The sequence below is a fragment of the Rhipicephalus microplus genome, chromosome 3 (assembly GCF_043290135.1).
Source record: "Rhipicephalus microplus isolate Deutch F79 chromosome 3, USDA_Rmic, whole genome shotgun sequence".
Classification (NCBI taxonomy): Eukaryota; Metazoa; Arthropoda; class Arachnida; order Ixodida; family Ixodidae; genus Rhipicephalus; species Rhipicephalus microplus.
The window spans coordinates 4,711,568-4,737,075 of record NC_134702.1 but is presented as its reverse complement, the minus strand read 5'-3'; the positions used below and the strand labels follow the sequence as shown (position 1 = coordinate 4,737,075).

Below are 25,508 nucleotides of genomic sequence, written 5' to 3'. Positions count from 1 at the left end.
TGTTTTGAGAGTGGAAATCACATGTTAGTCGTTCTGGCATCCAATCCAAGTCACATAATGGCCGCTGTGTGCGAAAAACAGCTGATCGTCTCTGCGAGCCGCATTTCATGTTCTGTGGCATATAAATCTGCGAGAAGAATGCAATAGCGACGACTGGGGACATTTTCTGGGTACATTTTGGTTATCCAGGAGGTCAATTCAAGAGACAAGTATGATGTGCCGACTTAGCGTACCTCAGAAATCACTTTATTATTTATTTGGCTTGCATTATTGGCATGAAAAGATAATTTTTAGACAGACAGCAAACTAATGCACGGTAAAGACAGATAACAAAGAATGACCACTGTTACCATACGGAGTAGAACATTGTCAAAGCCCCAGCTTTTCACATATACATTCAAAGTGTAGGGAAAGGGACAATATTTTTGGCATAAAAATGGTCGGGATCACTGAACCAAAAAATCAAAGTTACAGTGGTCATCGCAATGCATGTCGCACATTGCAGCCTGCATTTCATACACTGTTACTATTGTGTTGTGTCTCTGAATTAGCTAGGCACAACACTCTTACATTGTTACTGGACTACCATTAGGAAATTATGGCTTCTCTTGATGACTGCTGAGTGAAATGGCCTAATAAGCGAAATAATGACAACCATTGAAAGCTGGAGCATACTTTTCAATAGGAAAAACAAAAAAAACATCATTGATGTGCTGAAATTGGTGCAACATCTGAACGATACAGGTTACGCACTCCCTACAATTTTACTGTGTTTACTGCTGCTACTAAGAAATTGATTAACAACATGCTTATGGATTCATGCTGTACACCTACAAAGTTCTGCAATCCTTTTACTTTGTACATGAGGCTGAAGTGCAGGGTCATACTTAACAATGCTACATTGAGGTGCTCGTGCCAAGGTTTGGAAGAAGCCAAGTGAAGCCAATCTGTTTGACTTCTTGTGGTTCGGCTGTGTTATAAATGGGCAAAAAAGGTTGGGTTTTCCCATCTCGATAATCAACTTTCTTTTCCAAATCAATCACAAAAGCCACGTTTTGCTGCCCGTCCAACTCGGACAGGTGGAGCATAACTTATGTTTCCTGTATATTTCTGCATTACAGGGTTTGCAATACATCACGAGATTTGTCTACATCATCTGGAGCTTGTCGATGAAGTGAGGGGCTTGTGTTCGGCTACCCTGGCTATCGTGCCTGGAACTTCTCAGCCTTTGCTGTCCCCGCCACAGTAGCGACCATGGGCATCATCATTTTTCACTTTTAACTTTTGTTTCTTTGGTGTTGTTTTACTTACAAGTGAGCTTCTCAATACGACAAGTGTGGTGCATGACAGCGTTCAATTGTTAACCTTTTCACAGTCATGCGAGGGTATCTTCCCAAATTACTTTTACGTGTGCTCGTCAGCCTTCTGAAATTATGCATACAACAGATCTCACGTGGCTTCATTTCATGAGACAAGCCTGGCATATACCTAAGGGCTCGTTTTTCCCTGTTTTACTCATTTGACGTAGTGTTTCATTCAGCATGATGTTTCTTGTAATGTGTGCAACGTTATAAATATTTGTTTTGAAAACATGACACCGTGGTTTCACAACGTGCATTTATTTACAAAAAGTGTATGCCATCTTAGCATTGGCATGAGCATGAATAAAATATTTTTTACAAAGTTCCAACTTGAAAAAGACTGCGTACTTATTATTTCACCTTACTTTAGCATTTACAAATGAGCCAAATGTACTTGAAAAGCTAGACTATCTGTTTCAGTATGGGTTGCCCATTCCAAAGGAAGAGTGTGGTGGATGTGCCACAGAAGGTCACTGAGTGTAGTTGGTGTGCGTTGCTTAGACAGGAAGCGAGAAGACAGTGCGCAGGCATGATGCAGACGACGGTAACTATTATCGGCAACTGCAGGATGGTAGCAGCGACGAAATGATACTGGTGTACTTTGGCTACAGTGCTTGACTGTAGACCCGGATCACACGGGCATGATCAAAGTTTCTGAGGTTTACTTCGGTGAAGGTGGAATTCGAGAGGCCTGCGTAGCATTTACATGCACATTAAAAAACCTGAGGTGTTCGATTTTTCCCAAGACCTGAAGTGAAGTGTGCCTCGTAATCATATTGTCATTTCAGGTCATAGAACCCATGCAATAATTTTAATTACAAAAAGCTTTACCAAAATGACTCCTTGCCAGTGAGTGGGCCAGACTCTGTTGCTGCTTCATAATTACTTGCTGAGTTTCTGGAAACACCAGGGCAGCTGATCGCATAAGATGTCTTACTACAAGACTTGTGGATGTCTGTCCCATTACTGTAGACAGCAGTGTTTACGAGAGCACCTGAGGGGGAAATGCAGGAACATCGGTTTACCTTATATTAGGTAGATGTTAAAGAACCATGGATGGTGAAGCTATTGCAATGCAGCACAAATATTTTAACACTGCGGTTGCTCCTGCAGGTGGTGCAGTCGCCTGCAAACTCTCCTTAAATACTGCAGGCGTTGCTGCCTTGTCGTGCCAAACAAGTTGATAACACAGTTACGGACAGCTTGCCCACGCACGTTCACTTAGTGCGCTGACTTTTCTCTGTCTAAATCGATGTTGGAGGTCATCATCGAGAGAGCTGTCATGCTCACTGTTCTCGTCACCACTGTCATCGCTGAGACGGTCAAAGCCTATGTCACCTTCAAAACAAAGGTTGTGCAAGACAGCGCATGCAGCAACAATACTGGAAGAACGTTCCGGTGAGTAGTGGGGGTACGATGCCACTGAATGAAGTGAAAATGGTTTACAGTAGTCCGATACATTGCTCCACTATGGAACGCAATGAAGCATGTGCGTAGTTGTACTTGACTTCTGCACTATCCATGTGAGGACGACCATTCACCAGGACCACAAGCCAAGGCTTGATGGGGTAGCCATCGTCACCTGCAGAAATATGAATTGTGTTGTAGATACTGCTAAAATGACCGTGATCTCTTGAGGCTCGTTGACCCTATGATACAAACAACTGAATCCGTGGTACCTTACTAGCCTGACATTGACCCCGCATTGTGAAAAACATGGCTACTACGAGGAAGTTGTCATGGCATAGTGCATCCCTTAACAATACTGCAGCAGTGAAGCCACAGCTGAGAGATTGTGCCCCAGTAGCATGCAGTATAATGCTACTTGTCAGTGTGCTGAAGTTTTATCAATACTGCGAGGAAATCTTTCGATGTACGAAAAACTGTTGTCAAACGTAAAAGGAAGAGGATACATTTACTTGTCACTGAGAAGGTACTCGCCAGTCAGATTCGCGGACCCACACAGATGTGGCTGTCGTCGTCCAATCCCGGTTGCAGCAGCTCCACGGTGAGGATCGGCATGTACGCGACGCAAATCTGGGAAAACCAAGAGCAATATGAGCCACGTTTCACTGCGACAAAAAAAAAAATGCGCACGAGAAAATGGGAACACCGCTATAGCGTAAGTATACTTACGAACATGACGCTAATTGAGGGCAAAATAACCTTCGCGGTGCCAGAAAAACGCCTTCTGCTCACTTCTCGATGCAACGAAGCTGCCGTCAACGCATCCGATCACGCCGGGTAGGGGTCCAAACCGAAGAAATTCCTCCTTCGCGGCTGCCTTCTCCTGTACCGGTCTCTGGAATTGGACCCACTTGTTGCGGGTCCCGGCGTTGACAATCGCTCGAGCGACACGTCGCACACAGATGCTGACCGCGGGCTGCATCACCGATGTGGTCTCCTCGCCTCCCAGCGACGACTGCAAGGATCCGGTGGCGAAAAAACGCGGGGCGCGCACACCTTTGCCGGTCCACCGAGAGTGCAAGCCCGCGAGTCCATTGGCGACTTCGTCGCGCAATCACAACACCGTTGCTTTACTCAGGCGAAAGTGATGTCAAATGCGACCTCAACAATCCTCCCGTGCTTTTTGTCGGCCACGTTCATGTAGCCAAACGTTACAGCGAAGGTCGCTGGCTCAGCCGTTACGGCCATTTTTCCTATTCTGTTTGCGGCGGGCCCACTCGCTGGCTGTTCCGCCGCAGCGCGGAATCGATTTCGTTTATTTTCCTATAATAAGCGCATACTTGTCATTTTGACGTCACCTCAATTTGGGCTTCCGAATCGTCATTTCATTGAAAGGTTGAACGACCAATCAGAGAGTGTTTATTTTTGCATAATTAGTGCACTTGCAATTTTGACATCACCACAATTTGGGATTTCGACTCGTCACTTGACTGACAGGTTGAACGACCAATCAGGGAGCGCCAATGGGTGCCAAAATAGAACAAGGAACACGGAATAGCAGTTAGTTATACGGCCACTGTGACCCCAGAAAAACTGACGCGTCCAGTGGCCTCATGCCAAACACGCTCGTACAGTGGGTTGGGCAAATATGCGTTGTTGCGTAACGCGAAGCACGAGCTTGAGTGTTGGTTGCTCCTAGTGCGCGGTAATTTTTAAAACCAGCATGTTAAGTTACGTCATGGTTTAGATAGTGTAATAATTTTATCACTCTACGAGACATACACAAATACTTGTTAAACAAACAGCACTTTAAAAATATAAATGCCGAAGTTCTGCGCAATCTGTAATCTACCTTAATCATTGAACGTGAGTGCTACGTGTAGGATGGTGAAAAACAGGTAATATCAATAGAACAGATAAGAAATGGCGACGCATAACTGCAGGATGGCGTTAAAAGACATTAGTGGTTCTCTGCTCTAGTCCGATCAGTATTCCAAACCATTGGCCAAAGAGATCATCGGTCAGCCGCCAGTTCGTAAATGTATCACGTGATGCATGACGCCAGCAGGCACAAAAAGAGCGAGCCACACTCGCCGTCATGGCCCCGAGCAGCGCTGATGAACACTCCCTGGTTTAAGCGACAAATATGCTTGATAAAGTGGACGCTCATCTGTTGTAGCTTAATTTCATCTCTTCTCTTTCCTCTCTCTCTCTCTCTCATATTTATGCCCCCTTCCTATTCCCCCAGCGTAGGGTAGCAAACCGGGCATGTGCCTGGTTAACCTCCCTGCCTTCCCTCTTGTTGTTTACCCTCCCCACCCTCATCTGTAGAGCATCGGACACGTCAATCGAAGTTTGCTGTCTTGGTCCTCATTGACGGCAAGTTATCTTTCCGGCCACTTTAATTTCTCCACTTTTATATCGCAACTTCTGCAAATAACATTTCTTATATGCATACGTAGCTTGGCTTGATTGTCTGTTATTTCTTGTTAATGTTGTAGCTCACGGAATGTACCCCATCGAATTGTAGAAATGTTAATTATAGGGCTAATTTCCTTCGCGCTATGGCAATGTTTGGGTGTCCACATTTAACGCATTTACGCGCTGAAGGACGTACTTCGGAGGGCTTGCCGGGAGTTCTACGTCACGCGATGCTGGCGTGTGCTTGCGAGTTACGTCGGGCCTAAATAGCTGAAAATTCTCTGCATTGGACCCACAGTTTGTTTTGACGAGCTCACAATAATTGGGAACCTTTAAATAATAATAATAATAATAATAATAATAATAATAATAATAATAATAATAATAATAATAATAATAATAATAATAATAATGTTTTATTTCTCATCAATACATTTGATGAATGACAGCTGCAGGTAAAAGCGGCTCTACGAAAGAGGCAGCTTGACAAAGGCCCACAGCCACCTTTTAGCACGACAGCAGTGACAAACAGTCACCAATGTGAACTCAACAACAACAAGAACAGAAATACATAAATAAGAAGCAATAAAAAATAACTACAAATATATAAAAAATCTAGTCCAAATTCAAAAAATAAATATAGCACCCATGATGACAATACAACTGCAAACAAATCTCAAAACTATACATGTGTATATCGCGCAATTGAGTCTGTGTACATTGTATGAAATCTATGTCAGTTTTCACATATTTATTAAGTAACGTAGGAACTATGTAGGATAACTTATCTGTAGAGTAATTTGTTCTCGACATTTTTTATGTTTCAATATTTCGTGTTTCAAAAAATGTATTATTTGGCTGCAGTTATGAGAAGTCGTACAAAAAATGTCGACTTTCTTTCGATTCACGCCTGGTCACCAATGCTAACTTGAAATTCCAGAAAAGATGTACGAGTAGTATTCCAGCCTTTTGAAACAATTCGCTTGTGTGAGCGTCATACGACAGGATAAACATGATTCTTATATACTTCTTATGCATCACATACAATTTTTGCAAGTACGTGTAAGTTGTAGTCCCCCATACCAAGAAACAATAGGTAAGATGTGACTTGAAAAGTGATTTATAAAGTAAGAGTTTTACCTTGTATGGTAGGACAGCTTTGCCACTGTACACCATATCTACTACGCGAGATAACTGACCCAGCACACTGTAAATGTGTTCGTTCCAAAGAATATTGTTCGAAAATGTAACTCCAAGAATTTTTATACAATTTAGTAGCTCAATATAAGTATCGCCATACATATTCTTCGCAGATCCGTGAAGTCAGTGACTGGCTGGGTTTACATGACGTGGCGGTCACCGTCATTGACATGGGGGCCAAGCAAATCCAGGACAGCATCGTCGAAGGCTTCACGAACGCCATTCGCGAGTACTCCAACCTGCGTTCGAAGCTGCGATACGAGTTCGCACCGAAACGCGGCCTCATTCTTGCCGAGCTGCGGCTGCCGGCTCAGAAGGAAAGCCTGGCTCAGCCCTTCGACGTTAGCAGCTACCTCGAGTTCGACCACCTGGTGGCTGCCAAGGACCGCTTCTACGACCTAAGAACCAACTCGTTCTGGTACGCCTTCTACCAGTGCAGCCTCGCCACTGACCCACAGGCTTGGGTGCCGCCTTTTAAAGCATGCGCCTTGGTGGCGGGTTCTCAGCATTACCAAACCTTCGATGGCTTCCACTTCGAGTTTGCTGGCGAGTGCAGTTACCTGCTTGCCAAAGACTTCCTCAATGACAGCTTTGCGGTGGTCATCAACTACGCTCGCGATAGACAGCACGTCACTAAGAAGTCAATCACCGTGATCACCGACGGCCACCGCTTCGACATCAGCACTGTCTACAAGGTCCTCAAGGCAGGCAACAAGATCGCGCTTCCAGTCCAGTAGAGAGGCACCACCATCAATCGCGCTGGTCACGTGATCACCGTCGAGAACGACAACGGCCTGAAGATCAGCTGCAACGTGAAGTACGACTTTATTTATTTATTTTTATTTTATTTAAGTATACTGCAGACCTTCTCGGTCCAAGCAGGAGTGGTACATAGGATATACAAACAATGATGTCACGTACAGAAAGGCACCGACACAATCCAAGAAAAGAAAAAAAACTACTGAATTCCAAGTAGCCAAAACAACAGTGTCATAATGCAACGTTCAGAATCATGCTAAAAGGACAAACCAGTCAAAGGGAAAGAAACTGCTCACAATAAATCACTATTCGTACATTTGGGTCTATTGTTCAAAACTTATAGTTTTAATCTTTTCAATAAAGGATTCTACGGTGTCACAGTTCACAGCTATTAATGGAAGTTGATTCCAATATGCATTCGTCATGACCAGTGCATGACGAAGGTCACCGGAGTCTACTTCGGCAAAACGGGTGGTCTTCTGGGAACTCAGGACTACGAGGACATACGGGACCTGATGAGTCATGAAACCTGACAGGAAGATTGTCCAAGACAGCACGGCACTCGCCAGCGAATGGGAAGTAGGCCTGGGAAGAAGCCGGAACTAAAGCAATCTCGCCCAGTCAGCGGTAACCCAGCCGAAGGCGAAGGCACTTTGTTCCAAGTACTTCGAAAAGGAAGAGTCCCTGCTAAGCAGTTGCTTTAGGATGATCGACCCGAAACCAGACATGAAGATGTGCCTCAACGACATGAACGCCGCCATTTACAGCGACGACATGGAGAGTCATGTGTGCTTCAGCGCCGCCGCCTACAGAGAAGAATGCCGCGAGTTCGGAATTTCCCCGGACATGCCCCGGATATGCGTGCGTTGCACGAAGCGCGACGGTGCGGAGATGCTGGCTGGTGACATCGCGACCGTGACGGACCAGAATTTGGCTGCTCCCACGGCCGACGTCGTCTTCGTGGTGGAGCGCAAGCTGTGCAACAAGAATGTGATCCCCAACATGATACGCTTGGGCCAGGGCATCGAGGAGCGGTACCCGGCGCGCGGCTTCCTCGAAACTCGGTACGCCGTGGTGGGATTCGGAAGCGATGGCTTCTACTTGAGACCACAAGTCGTAACGGCTGACGGACAGATATTCAGCAGAATTTGAGCCCTGGCATCGGCTTTCGGAAGCCGGACCATCGGCGACGGTGAGAGTGATCCGCTTGCAGCCGTCGCTTATGCTGGACAGCTGCCAATAAGGATGGCCTCGGCACAGACCATGATTCTGGTCAAGTGCACGGTGCACCACATGCAAACCGGATGATGATAGCTCCATGTACGCCGACATGTACCGCATTCTGATCGACTGCTGCAGAAGCTTTCCAATTCCTCGTTTTTCGGGAAACCATGCCTCGACACAAATGAAAGAAAGCGGGTATTGTGGCCGACGCACATATTCTTGTGGGTGGCTCTATATCTGTACTACCAAGTTGGCGTCACGCCTGCAATGAGGGTAGTGGTATGGACCCAGTCTATACGAATACCATCTGTATCTCTAAGACAAGCTCATGGGGTTTTCGCTTACATATTTAAGGCAAGCCTAGAGTCAAACAACGCTTCAAGTTTATGTTTAGTGGGAACACAATCATTATTGTATAACATATGGTCAGTCGATCATACGCGGTGGATTATTTTGAAGAGGTCGACAATACTTGCACCACGATTGTATATCTATTCAATTCTATTCTAATTAGCAATGGTATTTCAACTACTTTGTTACTGCGCGAGTTTATTGAAGATTATCCTATTTAAAAATTGAAGCCAGGCACAAAGTAATGAGGTCGTACCAATTTAGACAAAAACCTATGCTGATATGCAAGTTTCAAACAATGCCAACACCATCAAATGCTGACGCGCTGGAATAGAATAGTCGCGGCACAAAGCTCGCTTCCGAAAGCATTTGGAAGCGCAGTTTGTTATCGTCATGACCGTTTTGTACGCTCGCCATTCCTCGATGCATCTTTTATCTTTTCCCCCTGTTGATTCTAGCTCATCATGGCTACATTTTTTTACGAACTCCTGCATCCTAATTCGACCATCTTTGTTATACGGCCTTGCTAGCTTCAGAAGAACGAACTGAAATAGAGGCCTGTATAAGTTTCTTTCACTACGCCGCCCTCACAAATGCACCTCATCCCATCAGTGGTGTGTTCAAATAACAACAAATGCACCACCCGGCTCTTGTCCTGTGCTCGAGCGGAATTCTTGTCTATAACACAGCGTGGCCCGATTCCCCGCGTGTGACCCCGTTTTTTTCGGCAGTTGCTAATGTAGCTTGATCAATACATTTTTTCTTCCTTTTTATCAACGGTGCCCTCACTCACACTAGAGAACGTGTCTCTACGCTGTGGAGACGAACTTCGTTCTGAAGCCGTCGCACAAAGGTTGGGGCTGCAGGCGGCGTTGCTGATGGCTTCGTCGATGACTGCGTAACACCGCACAGAGATAGGAACCTTTTGTGGCAAAATGGCTGATGCGATTCTTGACTCTTGCATCGCCCTGCGCTGCACGCAGCGACAGTGCCGAGGCGCCACCGAGAGCTTTTCAATAAACTGATGAGAGTAGTGGTTGATATTCAAGATATTCAAGCTTACGTAGCCCTATTCATTAATTGAGAAAGCTATATACGTGCGCGTAGTGAGCACACCATAGCCTCAGTTTCTGTTTATTAACACGTCGGCTGAATATAATGTCGGGTGATTACCAAGCATGGTTGGAAATGAAGGGTATACATTTACAGTCCCCTATTTTACAAGCGAGCAAAATTTCAGCTGAGACTATTTTAGAGCACTGCTTTTAGGCACCGTTTCCGTCGTTCGCGTAACCGCGCGAAGGAGTGTGTGCCACAGGAATCGGGGACTACCGTGTACAGCAAGTGTCGAGCGAGAACCGAGTATACGTGCCCCATTAACAGGGCAAGCAAACAAGGTATACGTAGCATTAGGTCGCGCTACAGAGCTCTCTATAGCCACGCATTCCAAGGACATACAACACGACCCAGCATGTCTTTGTACTTTGCCTTGTTGAAATTTGCAAGGATCCCCAACAATCCCTCAAAGTCACATATTGTACCAGTATACTGTTCTGGAGCTAGCAGAGACCACAACAAAGCGGTGGGAGTGGCTATCTACTTGCGGCTATATCTTACTGGGACGAGCTGTATACGGCGAGACAGAGCTCCAAACGAAACGCTCGAGCATGTGGGAAAAGAATCGCGACGACTCGAGCGTCGTCGGGACAATTACGAAGCCATTTGTACATGAATAAAAAATTAGCAGATAGCACGTACAGTGGGAATCGATGATATGCGAAGCACGAATGAGGTGGGTTGATAGGTCACTTTAAAATCAGCACAGCGTTACGAAGCGGATGTAATTAAATTATGCCATACATGACTTTCTTGTCATGATTATCATGTTTGGACGTCTCATTTACCTTTGTCGTCTGTTGGCGCGGCTGTAGGCAAGCGATCAGAAGTTTATCGAGAAAGAACGTGACTGGACAGAATGTTTCGGCAAGTTTTCTTGCCTTCGCCAGGGCAACAGCGTTGCTTTGACGAACAAAAGGTTACTTGTCAAAACGTTGGCTCCATCGACAATAGCGGAAATAATATTTAGACGCATTTAGTTCATCACGTGTATTTGAGTGACACCATTAGAAGTAAAGACTCGCAAAGTTTGAGACCACGCTACAAGAATTTCATCAGCCGAAAGCAAGAATGTATAATTACTTGACAAAATATGAACTAAACAAAATAAAAAAAAACTAAAATTATGTAGAGGAACCAACTCGAATTCGAGCCTTTTATTACACGCATTTTCTTGACAGGAGCTTGGCTGCCGTCTTCACCAATTCGTCAAGTGGCACCGCACTCCGGTCAGTTCAGTCAGGCTTGCAGAGAACTGGGTTGAGTCATTTGTTTTTATCCAAAATCATAACCTGCTGAAATAATGGGTCCAAACTCTTGTGCTCATCCTTTGCCTTCGGGAGACACCAAAAAACATTCGCGAAACTGGAAATCTGTGGATTAGCACATCGCAGAGCCGCGAAAAACATGTGCTGTCTGATTAGGCCATCTTCGACGATTGGGCGGTTTACATGTTCGGCGTAGCTCAATGCAGCTACCGTTCTCTGCGCTCCGCAACTTGCTGTCTTTATTTTTGCCGTAGTTGACACAGCAACTGAGCGAAATGTCTGAGCGTGATCCAACTTCTAATATCCCTGAGCAAGGGCCGAGAAGGAACGGAGGCAAGCGCTACGAACGTAAGTCAATCACTTCCCTCACTTGGCCTGATTTAAAAATCACGAAGTAAGAAATAATAAAAGACATACAAACAAAAAGAAGTTCCTTACAAGCGTATATAATTTCTTTTTATTTGTAAAAACCTGTGAATGCCAATAAATGCTAACATTAAATACAATTCATGAAATACAATCTTGTAACGCGTCCGGTTTGTTTTGCTGTCCGCCAGGCTCTGCCACTCAAGCCACCAATTGGCTTTGGCAGGCCTATGTACTGTTCTATTTGAAGAAATAGAAGGTATTATTATTATTATTATTATTATTATTATTATTATTATTATTATTATTATTATTATTATTATTATTATTATTATTATTATTATTATTATTATTATTATTATTATTATTCGCATGAACCTCACTCTATTCAGCCGGATCTTGGGATGCCCGGCAACCACTACGAACATGCATGTTCTTTCAAACCGAAACTAGCGCTGAGTTTCTTGGGCCTGCCCTCGTCTCCGGCGTAGTTCTATCATTCTTTATTCTGTGAATTTGCTATCTGTACAAACATCAAGCCGCCGCATGCCGCGCTCTCGCATGCGGAGTATAGCTGCTTGTTGCCAGCGTTCCCACTTAGCCGCTGCTTCGCGAACTCCGGGCTTGCTTGTTGCCGGCGTTGCCTTTCGCGGGCGAAAGCGCGTCCACGTTCGTTTTCATCCATGGTGGTCTGGAACGCGCTGTTTTTCTTCGTCCTACCCAGCTGTTTGAGGTAATTCGTTACGCTACCAAATGGAACTTCACTGCTCATCACAGCACGGAGTAATTTATTTATACTGTCAATCCCAACAGGAAATATTTGACTTGATCACTGTCGAGCTCACCGTTCTGCATTCGTCCCGGGCTGCACAGCTCGTTCATGACCTGGCGCGTGCCGTGCACCACGTCGTTGTAGAGGATCTGCTTGAGTCTGTCCGAGCAGCGGGACATGTGCTCGTCGACGCAGCGGTGGCCCGCCTTCCACTTGCTGCGTCCCATGCAAAAGCACCACAAGGTATTTATCTTTACAATGCACCTCGCACTTGTCCAGGCACACCGGGCATGCATATTAAATTACATTACCTGTGTTCGTAAATTAGCTATATTGTATAGTGGTCTTCATACATTTACCGTATGTATGACACGTTTGTGTACGTAGCCGGTATGTGTCAGAGGACGCTTTTGCTGTCGCATGACGCGCACTGTTCATAAAACCACTAAGTCACTTCAGTTTTATTTTCAAAACAAAACGCTGAAGGTATAAGGCTATAGATAATTATTATCTAAGGTGCAATACCTCACACCAGAGGTATACTGTACTGCAATATCTACTTTGTATCTTTCGTCGGATCCTGTGTCATCCAGTGTCGATTGTCAAACCATGTGTACTTCTCCGGAAAGCTTACATGAAAACGTATACGGTAAAAAGCCTACGGATAAACTACTATTACCTATTAAATATTAGCATCGTTTTTATGTTCCTATGATAAGAGCTCAAGGAGCCTAGCAAAAAGAGCCTTGTAGACGATTTTCTGCAGCTCGTTTGGGCAATTGCATGGCACCACTTGCACCACGCCCTTTGAATCCCTGGAACCTGACTTTGGGCAGCGCTGCTCAACATGTCTTAATTCACCTAGTGTCGCCTGCTCAGCGTCCCCGTTTGTGCGCACGCGTTGGGTGTGATCAATAGGCCAGTAAAAGGGAGCAGGTGGCCGCAGCGAAAAAAAAAATCATGCATCTCCTCGAAGTGAATGGTGACGAGTAGGTGAAGCACTGTGGATTTAAATCATCCGCCCAATCGCGCGTCTACATGAGTACTGCTTTGTGGTACGTGAAATGTAATGCCGATTGCTCTTCAAGAAAATCTAGCCGGACGTTGGCAAAGGTTAGGTGTGTCAACGCACGTTTTCTTTATATTTAGGCATTTGCAGAGGGGTGGGTCATCTCGGTACTCAAGCACGCGTGAATGTTTAGTTTCTCGACTCATCCGGATTCGTACAAACGCTAGCTAATCAGCTTTCGCTTTTTGAGTACATCGATGGCGGCGTCGTCGGGTGTGTTTCTAGGAAAGCATTGCGCCGTTTTCTGAACGTCGATTCGGACGTCGACCACTTGAACTTCGATTCTGTACTGACCGTTGCCGTGCGTGGAACACCTCGTGCTCATGAACGGGAGGCGCGGGGCGATTTAACGCTGCTTTCCGAGCTTTAGCCTCCCGGGGTAGCTTTGCTGTCTGCGTATACGCGTTGAGCCGCCGCGTGCCGCGCTCTCGCCTTCGCAGTCACTGCTTGTTGTCGGCGTTTCCACTTTGCCGCTGCCTCCCGAACTTACGCCCCTGGGAGGAGGAGGAAGACTTTATTTCAACTGAGGAGTTTGGAGCACGCAAGCTCCTGCCCGCCCCATGAAGCCGCTCCATGACGCTGGCCGGCAGCCACTGTCTGATGAACCGGGTCCTCTGAAAGCAGCAGGGTCTCCCCGGTCTTGAAGCGTTCGAGGATCCGCCGGGCAGTGCGAGAGGGTGTGTATAACAGAAGCATGAAGTTCTGGGCAGAGAGTACAGGGTGGTGTTAGGAAAAGAGGTGATGGGCCAGCTTGCCTGTGTCGGCGCTGCCTTTCACGGTCTTTGAGAGCACGTTTGTTTTCCTCCATGCCAGAAAGAGAATTTGTGGTCTGGAGCGCGCTTCTTCTTTATTGCCATCAGCCACACCACAAAATGCACGTAATGCTCTACATATGTGTAGCGGGTAGCTCGCTTATAAGCAGAATGATGAATAGCATACTGCTTCCCTGCTTGGTGAAAGTTACGGTGGGCGGGTTGCTTGCATGTGCTGGGCCATGACGGACAAACAACCGGGAAGCCTAGGTCCCGATGAGCTTTGCCCCTAAAGAAATAATAAAAGATGGAGGCACCCATTGATGGATGCGGCTTCCTTCCACGCCAAATTGATCCCGTCGTCGCACAGCGCGGCGTGGTCTGTAAGTTCCAAACATGGGCTTGCATTTGCGGCGTAATTTCGTCGCTCTGTTTCGACGGTCATGGACAAGGCCTTGGAGGTTGTCTAAGCAGATTTAAATAATATAGTGTGCTTTATGCTTTGTTTCCAGCGTAAGGTGACGATTTCACCAGCATAGGTGCTGCCATTTCTATTCGTAACCATGGTTACTGGTGGCTACTAATATAATTACAATGAAAGGTAAACGTTATGCGAATTTAAATGCACATATGACTTATCTCAGTGGCATACTGCGCGCCAAATAAACGCAACTGTCTCAATCTTGTCGCCTTTTTGACAACAACGTCGGACTATGTTTTGTGGCGCAAGCATGTCTTACCCACTGATTATAAAATATTGCGTGGTACGGTTACACTCTAGAAGGGCCAGTGCCATTTCGCAGACTTGGTGCCAGTCGCAATAACGTGATCAAACATGGCCGCACCCCTAGTCACGGCGGACGGTCGTTCAGAATCTCGGTCCACTGACCTGCACAGGATGTCCAGCTCGTGTCTGGTGGAGGCGAGTGCAAGCTCGTCGGAGTCGGTGATGCTGCTGAGCTTGCGCATGCAGGCGTCGAACTCGGCCATGCTGCAGCTCGCGTTGGACAACCCCGCAGGCCAGGAGTCTGCAGGGTAATTAACGGTGCCTCGCTTATCGCAGTGCTTACATATCGAAGGTAAAAGTACAGTGGCTTGTTATTATTGGGTCGTTATGCTCAGCACGAACGCAACATGTTTCCTGTCGTACGAGTGCCTTAGCTTTTTTTTCTTTAATTCCTCATTTATTTCTCGTCCGATCACCGAAGCTAAGCAGCCTTGGGCTCGCGATCGGTAGGGTGACCACCTGGGAAAAACCAATGCTGATGCCGCCTTATTTTCAACCATCTCGGTGGTTTAGTGGTAATTGCCACGTGCTCGACCAGCTGATCACAAGATCGAACCCCGGCTGTATTGTAAATGTGCGTTCATTTCTTTGTCCCGTAATGTCCGGCATCAGGCGTTGTCCGTGGCGGTGTCCGCACGCCGGCAGGTGTTTTCTCTCCACTCTCACTCCTTCGCCCACAGCAACAGCTGAGGGCGCGCGCTTATCTTCGCCCCTAGCAACCGGAGCATGTGGTGCGAGAGTGTAGGAGAGGGTAGGTGCGATGCTTCGCCGCTTCTTCTCTCGCCATTTGCTCTTTCTCCTCCCTGCGCCCCACTCTCCACCCACTATAATATGCACACGTTACTGCGCCTTTTTCCGCACGCAAAAGTTTCACTGACCCTATAGCCATTTTGAGCTCAGTACGCACTAAAGGGACAGGATATCACTATCGTGTTCAAATCCCCCAGTTTTTTTCTGGCGACAGCTGCAGACTTGCACCTTCCCCCCCACTTACCTTCTACACAAAATTAATCCATCCTGTTAGCCTTCTAGCTCTTCTATATTTTGTGTTTCTTCCACCGCAGACTTAGACCAGTTCATAAGGCGCTGCCCGAAGCGTCTTTTCCCACTTTCCTGAAGCGCATAATGAGTAGTGGGAGGCTGTTCTGCGAAGCTCGTGATCTGACATGCAGGAGGCCGTACATGAGTGGGCCGAAAGGGCGCAGGACTACTTCAAATAGTTCCTTCTTACCACCCTATATCCCCTGCCCCATTTCCTTGAACTATAGGGATTAAATAGAAGATGGTTATTCATTCATTCACGGGGCGAGTGTAAGCGAAGTTCCGAATTACATCCAGCAGGCATGTTGCCGAGCTGTTTTTGGTATGGATGAATACTATGAGCCACGCCGACGCTTTGAGTAAGGTCACCACACGGCGATGTGTCAAGGCGGTGTCAAAATCGCACTTCTCTTTTTGGCAACGCGCCGAATTGAACGGATGCGTAGAAGTGACGCGCTAAAGGAACTAGTGGTGTTATGATGCACTTCATGAAGAGCACTGGGAAAAGGCAGTAGAAGACGCGCTTTTAACACGTATACGAAGTGTGACCGTGTCGGAGTAAAATTTGTTGTCGCGAACCAAAATGACGCGGTTTCGTCTTCTGTTAAGGAAACTTATGGCTGCTCGTCGTATTTTTTTTATGCCACTCAGTGACTAAACTACGTAATTCACGTCTTGTTGGACTCCGGCGTAAAACAAATGCCGCCCCAAAGTGAATGATGTTAGAGGAGCTTGCTTGGAGATGATCGGCTTACCCGCGAATCTTGCGCATACATCTTCTACCGTCATATGTAGAAGTGAAAACGTTGTTACATATACATAACATACACAGTGTTTTTCATTAACATTTGCATGTTCGTTTTGATTAACTATATACATTTTACATACACATGAGATGTTATTGTTGAGGAAAAATAGGCGAGAAGGCGGCGCTTCAGACTATTCCGTGGTCTCAGCTCTTAGTCGGGACGCGAGCGTAGACAGGTTTCCAGCTGCTGCGTCCCGCCAGGCCAGGAGCTCAATCGTTCTTATACCTGTGTCACACGGGCGCGCAAAAGTCTTAAGTCTTTTAAGTAAGCGGTCTTTTAAATTCCTCGTGGCTCACACCACACGAGCCACGCGGATCGCTTCTTTTCGGTGAAACCAGCTGGCCAAATCTAGCGCGGCACTACAATATTTTACAAAGTGCACCACCTGCAGAACGCTCCGCTCATTTGGTGCAGAAGCCTGGAACAAATGCATTGATGTGCACGTTTCTAGCCCTCCATGTCTTCGTGAAGCAGAGCACGTCAGCTGCGGCCAGGACGGGATCATTTTGAATGTCATCAAAATTTGCGTTCAGGAACCATACATTCAGAAAAGCAAGGGTGAACTCGGTCGAGTGGTCGACGTCTTCACTCAGGGCACGAGGTACCGTTGCGTTAGCGTGGGCAACTTGTGCTGCTCGAGAGGCCAAACTCGTCGAGCATGTCCTTGTGTTTGTTGGAGGTCTTGAGGTAAAAGTTGCAGTTCATTAGCGTTGAACAGATACAAGTTGTCGACGTTGGCGCAGTGACTGAGTGTCACGTACGCGAGTGGCTGTTGATCCGTCTTGCTGTGCCGAGCTCCCACTTGTGCATCGCTATGGTTTGCATGAGGGAGGACTGCCTGTGTCTGCAAGAAACGCCCATTTTGCGGTCGAGGGCACGCGTGGTCGTGCAAGATTCCATAGGCGTCGATTTTACATTGTAGCCTTTTCGCACGGCTTCACTGGCACGTGACTCCGTGTTCGCTTGACGGCGAGCCCTCTTCGTTTCGGTCTCCCGGGCTTACTCAAAGAACAAGTGAGTCGCCGTTGCTAGAGACTAGGTTCGCAATCACTAGAGCGCTCGCCATAAACACTGCTACTGACGCTGCCTACGTTTTGCTCTATACGATGTCATTCTGCCCCACGGCGCGCTCGTCCCCATTTGATCACCGCTTATGGTCGCTCGTTTTTGTCAGTACTTATGGGCGGTCTTTTGCGCTCTTCCTGGACACATCACAAGTTGACCACTTCCAACCATCCTCAAACAAACGACCTCGCCAAGCGTCGAAATAGCACCCTCACAGACATGCTCCCGAAAATGCATGTTCATGAGCGTGCTTTTTAACGCCAAACGAAAGAGACCCCGGAGGGTGTTTATTCGACGGCGTAGACATTACTCACCATGCTAGACAATATATAAAAAAGAAAGGACCATGTTGTGCGAACCATGTAGGAAATGCATGACTGTGCGCAACCATTGCTGCTTTTGTGCTATGATAAACAATCTTTTTTTTTCTGCTTCTTGTCGCACGTACAGGTCACGCATGTCTTAGTCAGAAATGACTAAAATCTATATAAAATTTTATTATGCCTACGTTTAGGTTTTCGGAGGATTACAACGGTGTTTTCCCTGCCTACCTTTGAAGCCTAAAATGCGCTTTTTCAGTACACCTACAAAACCAGCCTATATATCAAGTGTAAGCACGTGACTGCGAAGCTAATATCGTGTCGTGGTGTCGGGTTACAGTATAGAAACTAAAACTTGTTTTTCAACCGTGTTGTAATTAATTTTTCGCGGTACACTCACACCTACCAGTACAATTTTTATGCTCTTGAGAATTTGTTTATTGGTCTAACGCCAAAAAAACGAGAAATTAAATTTGCCGGTTAATAATTTCTTGAAGACACCCGCGTAGAGATTGAACTCCCCTACGGCGTCTATCAAGAACAGGGTCACCGATCTCGGCAGGAAAGCAGAGATCGCATGGAACAGATGCGAGCTGTTCGTCAAACCAGCCGACCCTGGGAGGATTAGTTGCAGGAGCCGCTCCTTGCTGCCGCGTGCGCGAAGCCTGTAATCTTCGGCGAAAACGCCCTTGTTGCTTCCAAGCCTGCAGCGACATAACTCCGTCTTCGAAATTGGGTGCTGGTATAAGTTGAAAAAAGGTTTCTTGATAAATTAGTTTTTCGAATGAGATCAAAATCGCTCGATAAATCATAAAAAGTATCATCCCTGTTTAATAAAGAAAAAAAGTGAGTATCCTGATGCTTCTGTCACCGCATCCATTATTCTTGAAGGACACTCCGCTCATTCGATCTGCCGTTCTCGGTTAAACAAATTCCCGAAAATTCGCTTTATGTGCGGACTGCGTGCCATCCATTGTGAGACACAGTGTGTGCGGCAAAATGCGTTGTCATGGCTTAGTATCGTTTTTGGCAGCCCACGTGTATGGAGGGCTGCCCAAGACGATACTTACAGGCATTAAGGCGGGCTGCCAAAGACGATGGTCACAAACACTAGAAAGATGAATGATGGCGAAAGCCGCAAGCTTATACTGTATAGCGAAAACAGGAAGATCGCTTGATAAGGCAAAAGTGCGTGGTGTCGCAGAAGATTGCAGCGCCGTCGGGTAACATGGTATGGTGTGACTTACAAGGCTTCGAAAGAAAAGCCATCAGCGTGTTCTCGTGCTGATCTTGAATAAACTGTAGAAACACAGCTAGATTGAAGCTGGGTGACCATTAGTCTGGATATTCCTCCAACATTAGTTAAGTACGCTCTTTACACTCATGTGCTGCTCTTTTCTAAATCATTTTCAAAGTTGCAACCACCTAAAACTGCGATATTTTCTTTATCTCATTTCCCGCTATCTTTCTGTCTTTATTTCTCTTTCTTTCTTTCTTTCTTGTCTTAAAATACTAAGCATTCCTCAGTGAGCTTCAGCGACATTGAGCCTGCCTGCCTGCCTGCATGCCTGCATGCCTGCCTGCCTGCCTGCCTCTCTATCTATCTATCTATCTATCTATCTATCTATCTATCTATCTATCTATCTATCTATCTATCTATCTATCTATCTATCTATCTATCTATCTATCTATCTATCTATCTATCTATCTATCTATCTATCTATCTATCTATCTATCTATCTATCTATCTATCTATCTATCTATCTATCTATCTATCTATCTATCTATCTATCTATCTATCTATCTATCTATCTATCTATCTATCTATCTATCTATCTATCTATCTGTCTGTCTGTCTGTCTGTCTATCTATCTATCTATCTATCTATCTATCTATCTATCTATCTATCTATCTATCTATCTATCTATCTATCTATCTATCTATCTATCTATCTATCTATCTACTTTTATGCGGTGCGGAAGTGCGACAACCCTTGTTCATTACAGGGCATATCTCATTAGGCACTTCGACAAGTTTGAGCGTATGTATGTATGTATGTATGTATGTATGTATGTATGTATGTATGTATGTATGTATGTATGTATGTATGTATGTATGCATGTATGTATGTATGTATGTATGTATGTATGTATGTATGTATGTACGTAATGTCTTGCGTTCTCCCATCAATGGAGACGTATGACAAAGTGCTGAGGAGAACAGATTGCCTTTTGGGTGCAGCACGCTTTGAGCATTTTGTGGTGTATGCGCAATGTGTGGCTGTATTCTTCGTAACAGTGAACTTTGACGCATAACGCCACTGATCGAATGGCCTGGAGAGAGAAAGTCATTCGACGTATCGTATACACAGCAAGCTGTTGATGCAGACGTTCCAAAGGACTCATCCGAGCTCACTGCCGGCCTGAAAGCGGCTCGACGCAGACTCGCTGATTTCTCAAAGCGCGGCAGAGCTCCTTTCAAGGGTTCTGTGACATACCTTAATGAGCTGCGCTAAAAGCAGCTGTCTCGAAACCTTAGCGCAGCGTTTTTGCGAAAAGGTGTACGTAAATGTACACGCTCACCTGCACAGGATGGCGTTTTACTTATGGTGTCCTTTAGTCATGCTGCTGCCGCCCCGCCGCGGTGGTCTAGTGGCTAAGTTACTTGGCTGCTGACCCGCAGGTCGTGGGATATAATCACGGCGGCGGCGGCTGTATTTTTGAAGCAGGGGAAAATGCTCTAGGCCCGTGTGGTCGGATTTGGGTGCACGTTAAAACCCCAAATGGTCGCAATTTTCTGAGCCCTCCACTACAGTGTCTCTCATATTCGTATTGTCGCGACGTGAAGACAGAGGTCGTATTTGAAGACGCTGAGAAAGCAGCAGCGGGTCAGTCTTTTTATTTACCGCGCGCCAGAGAGTTCCTCGTCTTTCTCCTTGTTGCGTTCGGATTGATTGATTTGTGGGGTTTAACGTCCCAAAACAACCATATGATTATGAGAGACGTTCTGCATAAAAGCGTGCAGATGCGCGTATTCACTGTCGCCTTCGTCTTTCTCGCGGGACGCACGTGACATTTGCGTCCCTCCAAAAATGGCATCGCCCCGATGCGCCGCCGAGGCGCTCTACTTATAAAAAATTGCCCGCAGCTTCCCTCGGGGGAACACTGAGGAGGATGCGGACCATATAATTGGTTAACGGGGTGTTAAAGTGCGACTTACTTGGGTCGATGGCTAAATTGGTTAACGTGGTTGTGAAATGGGGTGTTAAATTGCGACTTACTTGGGTCGATGGCTAAATTGGTTAACGTGGTTGTAGGAGGGGGTGTTAAATGAGTGAACACGTACACACGTATGCGAAAGGGCGGCGCTGGTCGAAGGGACGTCGATCATTGTGTTTGTGGATTCGTTGGAATTCATTTCACCGCGACCTTGGACGTCGACGCGCCGTACAAACCAACCGACGAGCGGCAACTGAGCGAGCGAGCGCCGACCTTGAGTATATATACAGCACGACGGCGCATGCACTGTCAGCTGTTGAATGTTCTCGAAGCGCAACGCCACATGCGCGTCCACTGGAGAATCAGGAGAATTGTAGATGTCGAACGCGGTGTGTAGAGGAGGAAGGGTGCACAGATGGTGGAGGAGTGAAGCGCGCGCGGTGTGTAGAGGAGGAAGGGATGCACAGATGGTGGAAGAGTGGGCGACGGCGCGACGGCGCATGCGCGCGCGTCAGCTGTCGAATGTTCGAGAAGCGGTGCGGACGGCGCGGACGGCGCGGACGGCGCACTACAAGGCGCGAGTATAAGATGCTCCGCATCTAAAAACGCACATATGCACCGGCTCCCACAGGACAAACGAGAGTTAGCTGGACAAGTGGGGTTTCATCCGGATGACATGCACAATCTCGAGTGAGCGGTTTCGGCGAATGGAACTGCAATCGCCGTCGGGAATAACTTCGTAGTTGATGTCGTTCAATCGTCGGGTGACTCGATATGGGCCCGAAGTATCGTTGAAATTTGCTCGTGACATTATGGTGGTTTTGGGATGTTAAACCCCAAATGTTAATCAAATCAATCGTCATGCTGCTTCCGACAGCTTGTCGGGTGATCCTATCGTCCCAAACAAATTCCACACAAATTAGGACAGCTATCCACAGAACACGGCTCCGCAAGAAGGGCAACAAATACGCAGTTTAGAATGCTGCACAGAATATTGAAAGGGAAACATTATGAGCTAGTTTTAGAATTCCTGCTGTTTATGCATTTCATTTTTTATGCAGATTTTTGCGATCGACTCACATCCCCTTGTGAGTCGATCGCAAAAATGTTTTCATCATGTCAATGGGTGCGTGCCACTGTGCAACCCTCCAGAAAACTGCCATCATTACAAACGTGCACATGCCACGGAAAATAGGTAAATCGAATACTCATCGCTGCGAAAAAGCCGCTAGGGGCCGAGGAGTGTAGTTGGACCTCGCATGGACTCCTGTGTCTGTCCATTTTGATGTGCAACGATGCTTGGACACTACTCGTGCTTGGTAACCTGAGATTTCTCCCGTTGCAAGGCATCGTTTGACACCATACCCACCGCAGTGAGAGTGCTTTTTCTGGATACTGAGCTCTAACATATTGCGATGGTTTACTGGATTACGACGCCCTTAAGGAGCCCAGAGGCCCTCGCTGCACGCGCACAATGCTCGTGCATGAAGACGGGCCCGTGAAACGATCCAGACGTGAGCAGCTCGTATTGGCGGGACGTAGCACACGAGCATGCCACTCGGGCAACACCTAGAAACAGGGACACAGGTAAACAGCCAGCGCGGTAATGGAGTGCAGAATGATAGCTCATGTTAAGAAAACCCGAGTGATAATCAGCCACACCGCGGTGGTCTAGTGGCTAAGGTACTCGGTTGCTGACCCTCAGGTCGTGGTATCTCATCTCGACTGTGGCGGCTGCATTTTCGATGCAGGTGAAAATATTGTAGGTCCGTGTGCTCAGATTTGGGTGCATGTTAAAGATGATGATGATGATGATGATGATGATGAAAGAACCCCAGGTGGTCCAAACTTTTGGAGCCCTCCACTACGGCGTCGCTCATAATCGTATGGTGGTTTTGGGACGTTACACCCTACATATTAATCTGTATAGGAGGAGGGAGGAAGCAACAAAAAGGAGAAGGCAGGGAGGTTAACCAGAAAGACGTCCGGTTGGCTACCCTACACTGGGGGATTAGGGAAGGGGACAAGAAAGACGAGAAAGGGGAAGAGAGGGAAAAGAACAAAAAAAAAGGGTGGGGGAGAGACTGACAGTAATTCCACTGAAGCGTGTAAAACTCTACCACATGTCAAAGGCGTTCACACAAGCCTGCCTTTCTCAGGAAACACAGCAGTGCTTTCACTGCCTTGTGGGCTGTCGAGGCATGTGGACGTTGCTGTAATAGCACCTGCACAGAAAGAGGCCGATCATCCAGTCGCCGCATTGCGTTTGCAAGTACTTGTCTATCTGAGTCAAATTGAGGACAATGGCACAGCAGCTGTTCGATATTTTCGTCGGTGCCGCAAACATCGCACGCCGCACTGTCAGTAATTCCAATTAACGTGGTATAAGCTTTCGTGAAAGCAATTCCCAGCCAAAGGCGATAGAGAAGCGAAGCTGCACGTCGATGTAGGCTGGGTGGAGGCCGGAGTTGTAGTGAAGGGTCGAGCTCGTGCAGTCTTGTACGTCGTATGCTTGGTGTGTTCCACTCAGTCAGTGTGAGACTGCGGGCCAGTTGACGAATCTGCCTCGCCGCATCCGCTCTTGAAAGCGGAATCGGAACGCTGTTCGCTTCTTTATGTGACGTGCGAGCAGCAAGATCTGCAGAATCATTGCCGCCTATACCACAATGCCCAGGTAACCACTGAAAGACGATGTCGTGGCCTTTTTGTATTAAAAGGTGGTGAAGTTTCACGGTTTGATAGGTCAACTGGTCGTGGCATCCGCGTCGGAGAACTGATATCAGGCACTGTAACGCTGGTTTTGAGTCAGAAAACACAGCCCATTTACCTGATCTTTCTTCTAAATTGATGAGTTCCAGTGCATTGCGCAGAGCCTCGAGTTCTGCCGTCGTTTACGTTGTCACATGTGAAGTCTTAAAACACCGAGTTACCCCTTGTGATGGTATAACCACTGCTTCACCTCAACTAGACGGCGTAGTAGAGCCATCCGTGTAAATGTGCACGTGGGTACTGTAGTTTTGTTCCAGTAGGAATAGACTCAGTTGTTTCAAGGCATGTGTCGATAAGTCCGATTTTATCCTCATTCCTGGAATCATTAAGTGAACTCGCGGCCGGCTCAAGCTCCAAGAAGGAAGCAGTGGCTTTGATGTAGATGCGTACGTCTCAGTAAACGATGAACGATACTTGTAGACAGTAGTGCCGTATGTCGTGCGGGGCCTTTCAGCAGCTAGGCTCGCCAGGTGGTGAGAAGGGGTCCTGGCATAATGCCTGAGGTGCATGCGCATTGTCTCGGTAATAATATGCGCCTTTATCGAGTGATCTTGAGCGATGGCAATGGTTTCAGCCGTTGAAGCACTGCGGGGTAATCCAAGGCATATCTTAAGTGCTTGGGCTTGAATGCTCTGAATTGCGCGCAGGTTGGTCTTGCCGGTGTTAGATATTGCAGGTAAGCTGTACCGTAAGAATCCGATAAAAAGCACTCTGTACAGTTATAGCATGGATGGTATGGGCACTCCCCAATTCTTTCCTGCAAGGAATTTGAACATGTGGTATGTTGCGATCAGCCGCTTCTTCACATAGTTCACGTGTGGAGTCCACGACAGGTTTCTGTCTATTATGACTCCCAAGAACCTGTGGCTTCTGCTGAACGATATGTATTCTTCATTAATCGATATGCTGTAAGCAGACATTGGTTTCCGCGTGAACGCTACCACTGCACATTTTCCGCAGGACACCTCGAGGCCTTGTTTACGAAGGTAGCATGACGTCGTTGTAGCAGCCTTCTGAAGGCGGGCGCGAAGCTGAGGCCTTGTCACACCTGATGTCCAAATGCAGATGTCATCAGCGTAGACAGAAAGTTCTACAGTGCTAGGTAGCTGCTCGACTACACCAATGAGAGTTAGGTTGAAAAATATAGGGCCTAGCACTCCTCCCTGAGGAACTCTTCGGCTGGTGTAATAATCAGGTGTAGGGCCATTCGCTGTCATCACGTAAAATGATCTCAGCTGTAAGTAGCTGTACACCCACATATATATCTTGCCACCAAGACCTACTGTTTCCAAAGCACTAAGGATGGCTTCATGGGTGACATTGTCGTAAGCCCCCTTAACGTCTAGAAACAGGGCGGCGCACAGTCTCTTACAGGCTTTCTGGTGTTGAAAATATGTCACCAGATCAACAACGTTGTCGACTGACGAATGGCC

The 25,508-nt window shown here is 46.8% G+C and overlaps 1 protein-coding gene across 1 annotated transcript in view; it reads right to left on the bottom strand.

Annotated features, from left to right (window-relative positions):
• Nucleotides 1–25,508, bottom strand: part of LOC119164028 (uncharacterized) — a 95,348-nt gene that overhangs the window by 9,019 nt on the left and 60,821 nt on the right. The window contains exons 2-3 of the mRNA XM_075888781.1: nucleotides 14,956–15,094; nucleotides 12,319–12,461 (exon numbers count right to left, since the gene is read on the bottom strand). Coding sequence (XP_075744896.1) covers nucleotides 12,319–12,461; nucleotides 14,956–15,094 — 282 coding nt within the window. The remainder of the gene's footprint in view (nucleotides 1–12,318; nucleotides 12,462–14,955; nucleotides 15,095–25,508) is intronic.